Source organism: Tachysurus vachellii, chromosome 1, assembly GCF_030014155.1.
Source record: "Tachysurus vachellii isolate PV-2020 chromosome 1, HZAU_Pvac_v1, whole genome shotgun sequence".
Taxonomy (NCBI): Eukaryota; Metazoa; Chordata; class Actinopteri; order Siluriformes; family Bagridae; genus Tachysurus; species Tachysurus vachellii.
In genome coordinates this window covers 41012201-41021310 of record NC_083460.1, presented here as the reverse complement: position 1 = coordinate 41021310, position 9110 = coordinate 41012201, and the positions used below count along the sequence as shown (strand labels likewise).

The window sequence follows — 9110 nt, the reverse complement described above, 5'->3', positions numbered from 1 at the left end:
GCAGCAGTAAATCCTGCTGTTCTCTTAGTGATGATGTTAGAGAATAAAATGCGTGTGCTGGGAGATGGGAGAGGCTTGTGCTCTAATGAACAGCCTCACCATTAACTTAAATCTCCCCTAATGCCCGTCATTACCCAGAGTGCATCATCAGACAGTGGCGTCTATCAGACCCGAGTGTCTCTTAGCAGACGGACGCACACCTTTTACTTTATTAACGTTAATGGGATCGTGCAAGACATGTCAGTTACTAAAGTTTTATTATGGCTCAACAGGCTACATACGGACTAGAGCTTAAAACATCAAAACGTAGGTTTGTTTTCATTACAGCTTTGTGCTAGAAGGGAAAAAAAACGTAAAAAGAAAGATCAACAAGAAGTCGAGTTGACGCTTGTCACTTGTCGCTAACTTAATTTTTCCTTGTGACGTAATGCGTTCATTTACAGTGGTGTGTTGAAAATAAAAACGGAAAGTGTGTTTTTCTTGATCTGTGAGTGCACTGAAAGCTCACGTGAAAGACTTCTGCTTCTCTTCTGCTTTAGCAAACTTCAAATATTCATTCATTTTGGACTGAAGACATTTTCACCACAGACAATAACGATAAAAAAGCTAGCCAGCTAACATTAGCTATAACTTGCTATAGCTATAGGATTAGCTTCTAACTTTATCTAATTATAGGATTAGATTCTCGAACCTGGACTGTGGAAGTGCTGTTTCTGTAAATTAACTACTCTAAAGCTTAAACTTATCGATTTGTCATAAAAAAACATAAAACTTAAAAAAACCTCAAATGCTTCGGCTGGACGTGAAGAGATCGATGCAGCGGTGCTTTAGCATTGTAGTTTTTCCAGCTTTCGCAGCTTACAAACTTTTACGGTAATCGTTGTTGTCTTACTCGTAGTCGTGTAGCTCGCTAACTGCACTTATGCTAACTAGTTTTAAGCTAACTAGTTCTATGCCCCTTTGCATTTTAATAACATCTGGAAAAAAAAGAGGCTTTGTTTGTAGTGTTACTCGTTATGTTTGTTGACGTCATCGTACTTGACAAGCTAGCTAAAGAAATGCATCTCAGGTTGGAGTTTTCCTTGAACTTCTTTCATGATTCTTGATTGTTTCCACTGTAATCTGGCTTATTTATTTATTTATTTATTTATTTGTTCTTGATTTAGAAACAGACAGAAGCGGAGGCTGGTTGAACCCCCATCTGCATGGTGGGGACTATTGGCAGGATCACATGTCCAGGCTGTAGCGTGCACCATGTGGTCTGAGGAGGTGGAAGGACATGTTTATTTAGTTTTCTGAGTCCTGCTCCCGGTGTGAACGAGACCAAATGTGCAGCTCCATCCGTCCTGATGGTGTTGATTGGCTTTTTTTCAAATGTATTTTTTTTTCTATTCCCACTGTTCTTCATTTCTCAGTTTTTTCATCGCAGTGAATAAACAACCTCGTCATGCTCCGGTGTGTCGGTTCTCGTTGCTTCTGTCTGATTACTCGTGAGAAATCCGATTAGAGTATTTCACTTTGCGTTTTTGTGAAACCCTTTACTGATAGATTTAATTTTTGGATGAACGTAACGTCTGTTCGGTTTTTTTTTAAACGATGAAGAATGAGGTCATTGGTTTTAATTAAGTTAAGAGCACAAAGCTGCTGCTTTTCACTCAGACTCTAGAGAAAGACATCCCTTTTCTTCAGAGTGACCCAGACCCTGACTTATACGCTGATGAACGTCTGGTTTTGTCTCCAAAGGGGCAAGGAGACGCCTCTGCGAGAAGCACAGCCATGGAGGGCGACTGCCTCAGCTGTATCAAGTACCTCATGTTCATCTTTAACTTCTTCATATTCGTGAGTATCTTCTCTTCATTCTTCTCCTTTTCTTGTTCCCTTTCACAGCTTTTTATCTCATCTCAACTCTGGACTTTTCTCCTTCTAACCGATCAATATTTATACTCTCTGTGTGAATCCTCCGAGACGATCAGGATCAGGGCGATGATGTAATCCGGGGTTTATCACCTCCTGTTTTCTGAAGTGAAGTTAATCACTAGTTTCTGGGGTTGCTTCGTCTGGACAGAGGGTTGAGCTTTCTTAAAACCATATGTGGTTCAAAAGAGACTAAAAAAAAAAGAGTCTAGAACATTCTGTGTTGCCACCTACAATAAAGTTGAAAGCTGTATCATGAGGAAGCACATTCATCTCGTGCCAAAGAATCCCGGTTTGGCCCACGAGCCTCAGCACACTTCCTCTGTTCATGGCTTTATTTTCTTGTTAGCAGCCTTGTGAATTTCCCTTCACTGATCTAAAGGCGAGAGTTAAGTCACGTCACGTCACGTAGAGCGGATTTTTTGTCCGAAAAGTCTTTCTGCAAAACTATCATGCTTAAACTCACAAGCTAGGGTTAAAAAGGCTAGCTAGCTAGATAGTCTAAGTAAGCTACTTTTGCACACGTTTCTTCTGACACGTTTTTTACTTTAGTTTTTCTGTTTGCTGTGTCAGTTGTGTAGCATCGATAATCCACTGTACATGACACAAACAATCCGAACAAAAAATACAAAGTCCTTCTGCAAACTAGCTGACTAGCAAACACTTTCTAATCCTAGCTAGCTAGTCAAGCTATGTTTTGCAAAACTAGCTATCTAAAAATGAGGATTAAAATGTGCTTGTTAGTCAGCTAGCTAGGAAGCTAGCAAGTTCAGATTTCTTCACTGTATTTGATTCCGTTTTTCTTGTTTTTCTTGTTTTGGTTGGATCATTTGTGAAACATTGATAATTCGTCTGTACATGTCGCAAATAATCCTAACTCTAAAAATTAAAAAAATGTGGAGTCCTTTTGCAAACTAGCTTACTTAAACTTGCTAGCTAGCTACCTTTTTAAATGCTTTTTAATCCTAGCTAGCCAGTCAAGCTATGTTTTGCAAAACTAGCTATCTGAAACTGTCTAACTAGCTGACTAGCAAACACTTTTTAACCCTAGCTAGCGAGTCAGAGCTTGTTTGTAGCGTATAAACTCAGGCTATCGTTAGAGAACCCTGACCATGAAGAAAAATCACGTGAATTCTGGATTCTGATTTGTCAGAAAGTGTCTTTCAGATTTCTGTGGCCGCAGTTTATAGCTAATATGTTATCGTTTCTATAGTAACAGCTCATTCACTGGGGCTAATGATAAAAGGATGGTTGGTTAATTAAACAGATTGAAGTACGTGGTTATCTTTGTCTAATTAAACGCTAATTACGATAAATACTTTTTCTCTTCTCCGAGCAGCTTGGCGGATCATTTTTACTTGGCGTTGGAATCTGGGTGCTGGTGGATCCTACAGGATTCAGGGAGATCGTAGCAGCCAATCCCCTGCTCTTCACCGGAGTCTACGTGATCCTGACTATGGGCTCCATGCTGTTCCTGCTCGGCTTCCTGGGCTGCTGCGGAGCCATACGGGAGAACAAGTGTCTGCTGCTCTTTGTGAGTTTATTTTCTGTGTTACAACTTGTGCTAGTGACAGGATTGTTAATACCGTGATCAGTTTTATCATGGTACTGTACAGCTAGGTGTGATATCTTTTTTTTATAATATCTAATGGATCGCTAAGTATTGGTGAAAATCTACAGATTAAAAAAGATAAGAAATGTCAGTATTCATTCAATAATAATAGGTGATAAAATGTCTCTGTTTTTTTTGCTTCTTGTTTTTTTGTTTTTTTGTACAGTTCTTCCTGCTCATCCTCATCATATTCCTGGCAGAACTCGCGGCAGCCATTTTGGCCTTCATATTCCGGGAGCATGTGAGTATCCGTATCTCTACTATTCATCCTCAGATTATTTCATTTACGCTGTGATTTATCTCCTAATTATCTTCCAGCTCACCAGAGATTATTTCACCAAAGAGCTGAAAGCACATTATCAAGGCAACAACAACACGGACGTCTTCACCACCACCTGGAACACCATCATGGCTACAGTAAGCTAAATTACTCCTTTGCATGTTTATGCTCTTTAGCATCGCTCTGCTTTTCTCCGCTAACGCCGCTGTTGTCGCGTCTCACTGTGCAGTTTGAATGCTGTGGCGTGAACAGCGCTGATGATTTCGATCAGCATAGCCTCTTCAGGCACCTGAACCCTGGCAGAGCGGTTCCTGAGGTCTGCTGCCTGAGGAACGAGCAGCTGATGAACTTGGATGAGTGTCTCAGAGGCAACATGCTGTTTCGCATCAAGGTTTACATCCTGCCTTTCATTCAAACGTTAACGTGATCAGTGCTGAGTAATGATTATTATGTCCATGAAATGTCTGATCTCTTTGATCTCTCTGAAAACTTTATCCTTACTTAAAAAGATCAAGATTGATCAATTTACGAATATGCATGACGATGCAAATTAGGAAACACCCTGTATCCTCCTGGAATGCTTGCTAGTGTCATATTGCTAACATAGCTAACCTAACTTATTTTGTCACATACTCACTGATTTTATACAATTAGCCAAACCTGAAAACATCGAAACATAACGTTGCCATAGCAACCACAAGTATCCAAGTCATCACCGACCTTGGATTAAAGTTACAACGTCATCGTAATAATTTGCATGCCAGTTATGATTGGTCTACGGCTTTGGATCTCACTGGTGACATCGTGAACTGTTCTAAAATGTAGCCCCGCCTCCCAAATCAGCTTCACTGTGAAAATGTGATTGATCAAAAAAAGTTAGAAAACCCGTTTCTCAGAACTTCTGCAACATTAAACGTAACTCTGAACAGATAAATCATCATTATTTTCCTTGAAAAGCATGAGAAGCAGAGTTTTATTGTGTCCTTGTGTGATTCTGAACTCATAACTCTGATGTGTGTTAGATTTGTGAATGAGGTCATCATGTACATTCCTGCCAAAGACACAGCATCATTCCACGTGATACTGAACCACGTCCTCCTGTGTGTGTGTTGTTTTTTTTTAACAGGGCTGTTATTCAGCCGTGGTGGACTATTTCGAGGCGTACATCTACATGGCCGGAGCTCTCGCCATCGTCGTCCTGACCATAGAAGTAAGATCAGGATTCTGAATCCATTCCTGAAAGACATTTTAGCTGTTGTTGTGAACAGAAGACATGATTGTTAGTAGTAGTTTATTGTGTCTCACTGCCACCTGGTGGATAAAATGGTAACTGGATATCTATTATTTAAAATAAGATATGATAAGATATACCTTTATTCGTCCCACAATGGGGAAATTTCTCTGTTTCAGCAGCAAAGAGTAAGAAAATGCAAATATATAAAAGAATAGAGACATAATATAATATACAGTGTATACAAAACAAAATGTAGAAAAAGAGACCATGAGTAAGTAGTTACACTGAAAGACATATTGCACACAGTTAATATTGCACGTTTTTCATAATTTCTGTTATTGCACATGTTTAAAATACTTTGTTGTTTATTATTGCAGTTAAACAGTAATAACGGTGTATAATTATGGTGACTGGTTCACTGGAAGCAGCTCTGATTGTACAGTCTTATGGCAGCAGGGAGAAAAGAGCATCTGTATCGCTTCAGACACTTAGGATGTAACAGTCTGTCACTGAAGGAGATGAAACCGTTTCATACAGGGCGAGAGAGTTGTTCTCCAGCAATGATGATAGTTTTGCTACCATCCTCCTTTCTCCCACCTCCTGTACAGTGTCCAGAGGAATCCCCAGGACTGAGCTGGCCTTCCTGATCAGCTTGTCCAGTCTCTTCCTTTCTGCAGTAGAGACACCACCATACCACACCACAGAATATAGCTGAGGCCACCACAGAGTCAAAAGTAGCTCTCCTTGAATTCCAAAAGACCTTAGTCTCCGCAGCAGAAAGAGTCTGCTCTGTCCTTTCTTATAGATTGCCTCAGTGTTGTCTGTCCAGTCTAGTTTACTGTTCAGATGAACACCCAGGTATTTGTAAGAGTCCACTCTCACGATGTCCTTTCCCTGAATGATCACTGGTGGTATTTATCAAGATGAAATAATTGAGTTATGAAATTATGTTAAATAAACACTTCAACTGGTAATGAGTTTAACAAAAAAGAATTCTTACTTGTACCTGGGAGAGAACATAAAGCTCTGACTTCAACAAGTGCTAAGTCTCTAAGAAAAACCTGTTTTAGAAAAAAAAAATATATATTTTTTTTTTTTATATTTGTTTGTATTGTGATGCGTCTCCAGTCAGCCATGTCATAGACGTCGTACTCACAGGCGGAGCTTCATCAATAAGTTAATCATCGTACTTATTTTACCTTTTTGAGACTACGTCGTCTAATAGCAAGCACGATGACCGTGTGATAATTCAATGCAGGCTGATGTTAATTCTTAATTTTACCATAATGGAGGAATTACTGCTTTTGGATGAGTGTTAAAGAGATATTTTTTGATAACATTTGAGTAATAAAACTATTTGCAGATTATCAGGGTGATGTATTTCATTTCTGTGATATTAGCTATAATTCTGTATAGCAACGAATCTAAAATCGATCGGCTCAAACGATTTGTTGCGTCCTGTTTACTGTTTGACCTGCTGAAGTGGTTTCATCCTATCCTGTTTTATGGCCTCTTATTAAATGTGTAAAGAGGTATCATTACCACGAGGGAGTAACAGATTGTCTCTGGGGAACGTACACAGCTAGAAATGTTAGCTTGATTTGCTGAAACAAAGAGAGAACAAAGCTAGTATGAAGCTGAGCATGTAAAAAGAATAATAATGCTGGACATCCATAAAGGTTTAAAACATGACTTAACCTTACTAGAACTTTCTTCATAGCTACTAATATTCTAATAAAGTTCTCTGTTAGTGAGGAAGCGTGTTTGTTGTGTGTTAGAGTGTTTTTCAGTGTTTCTAATTAAGTACTTTTTCTTTTCTCAGCTCTTCGCGATGGTGTTCGCCATGTGTTTGTTCCGAGGGATCCAGTAATCTGTCCTAAGGACATTTCAAAAGACAAATGGCTCATAAAGAAGACACGCTTGTACTGTATATACGTCGTCTCTCTGTTTCCGAGGTGCCCGCAGTGACCAATTTGTACAGCTGGACCTTCCCTGGTTTTGTGAAATGAAAGGAGAATATAGAGCAGAAAATTTCACTCCAGTGGTGACATCGTGACGTGTTTCAGCCCTTTAACACGGATAGAGGAAGAACTTGCACTGACGTCTGAATGGATATTTATAGAGGACAGTTTGTGTTTGTACAGAATCAAATACACGTTTTACCTTTTTCACCACAGCATCGAGCCACACTAAAACTTTTCACAATGTGTGTATGTGTGTGTGTGTGTGTGTGTGTGTGTATGTGTAATCAGAAGCCTGCATCTTCTGTATTGTAAAGTGCTGTGTATTGCAATTGTGTATATTTTATGTGATTTTAGTAATGTGTTGTATGCCTTTGTACTTATATTCATGATACCTGATATATGTGACACTGATTGGTATTAAAAAAAGAGATCGAAACCGTGTGATGTGCGCGTCCTTTATTGATTAACATCAAATCAATTTTATTTTTTATATTCTGTATAAAAGCAGTTCAGGCAGTAGTGCAGGTTTATGTTAATGTGCTAATGATACGGTCGTATGCAAAAGTTTAGGAACTTCTGACAATTTCCATGATTTTCATTTATAAATATGTGGGTGTTTGGATCAGCAATTTCATTTTGATCAAATAACTGAAGGACACACAAGTAATATTTCATAGTGAAATGAGGTTTATTGGATTAACAGAAAATGTGCGATATGCATCAAAACGCATTAAGCCTTGAACTTCATATACAGGTTCATCCGATCATGAGAAAGGGTATTTAAGGTGGCCAATTGCAAGTTGTTGTTCTCTTTGACTCTCCTCTGAAGAGTGGCAACATGGAGGCCTCAAAACAACTCTCAAATGACCTGAAAACAAAGATTGTTCAACATTATGGTTTAAGGGAAGGCTACAAAAAGTTATCGCAGAGATATAAGCTGTCAGTGTCCACTGTGAGGAACATAGTGACTCTTCAAAATATGATGCTTCAAAAACTCTCCTTCACAAACTGGATGTTATTTGTCACGCTGCAATCCGCTTTGTGACTGTAGCTTCATTTAACACTCACCATTGTCTCCTGTATTCTTTATTGAATTGGTCTTCTCTTCATTCTCGCAGACAAACTCATCGGTTTCTGTTCATTTATAAATCTCTTATTGGTAAAACTCCCTCGTATTTACAGTCCCTTCCTAATGTTTATAATACAAGCCGTAATCTGCGCTCTAGCCGATTCCTAAAATCTGTACTTCCTTTGGTCGTTGCTCTTTTCAGTTCTCTGCTGCATATGATTGGAATCACCTGCAGCTGACTCTTAAGCTTAGTTCATTTATATCGCTCTCTTCCTTTGAAAATTCAATTCAGTGACTAACTCAATTTGTCATTCTTATAGCTGTGTTTTTGTGTATTGTATTAGTTTTTATGTTGCCTCTTGGCCAGGTCGTCATTGTAAATGAGAACTGGTTCTCAACTGACTTACCTGGTTAAATAAATAAAGTTAATATGGAAGACCACAGGCACAGTTCTTGTTAAGTCCAGAAGTGGCAGGCCATGTAAAATATTGGAGAGGCAAAGGATGGTGAGAACAGTCAAAAACAGCCCAAAGACCACCTCCAAAGACCAACATCAACTTGCTGCAGATAGTGTCACTGTGCATCGTTCAACAATTCAGCGCACTTTGCACAAGGTGAAGCTGTACGGACGCCATGTATGGCGGCAAAAGAACACAGCATTCCAAGAAAAACACTTGCTACCCACAGTAACATTTGATGTAGGTTCCGTCATGCTGTCTGGCTGTGTGGCCAGTGCCGGTACTGGGAATCTGGTTAAAGTTAAGGGTCGCATGGATTCCACTCAATATCAGCAGATTCTTGAGAATAATGTTGAGGAATCAGTCACAAAGTTGAAGTTACGCCAGGGCTGGATATTTCAACAAGACAACAACCCAAAACGCTGCTCAAAATTTACTGGGGTATTTACACAAAGGAACAAGTACAATGTTCTGGAATGGCCATCCCAGTCCCCAGACCTGAATATCATTTAACATCTGTGGGGTGATTTGAAGCGGGCTGTCCGTGCTCGGCAACCATCAAACCTAACTGAACTGGAG

At 39.4% G+C, this 9110-nt stretch overlaps 1 protein-coding gene across 3 annotated transcripts in view; it reads left to right on the top strand.

Moving 5' to 3' along the window:
- tspan18a (tetraspanin 18a) overlaps positions 1–7440 on the top strand; it is a 36609-nt gene extending 29169 nt beyond the window's left edge. For all 3 annotated transcript variants that reach the window (XM_060869786.1, XM_060869867.1, XM_060869691.1), the window contains 7 exons: positions 1744–1839; positions 3254–3448; positions 3693–3767; positions 3845–3943; positions 4036–4197; positions 4933–5016; positions 6863–7440. In XM_060869786.1, coding sequence (XP_060725769.1) covers positions 1744–1839; positions 3254–3448; positions 3693–3767; positions 3845–3943; positions 4036–4197; positions 4933–5016; positions 6863–6910 — 759 coding nt within the window. In that variant the 3' untranslated portion in view covers positions 6911–7440. The remainder of the gene's footprint in view (positions 1–1743; positions 1840–3253; positions 3449–3692; positions 3768–3844; positions 3944–4035; positions 4198–4932; positions 5017–6862) is intronic.
- The last annotated feature ends 1670 nt before the right edge of the window (positions 7441–9110 follow it).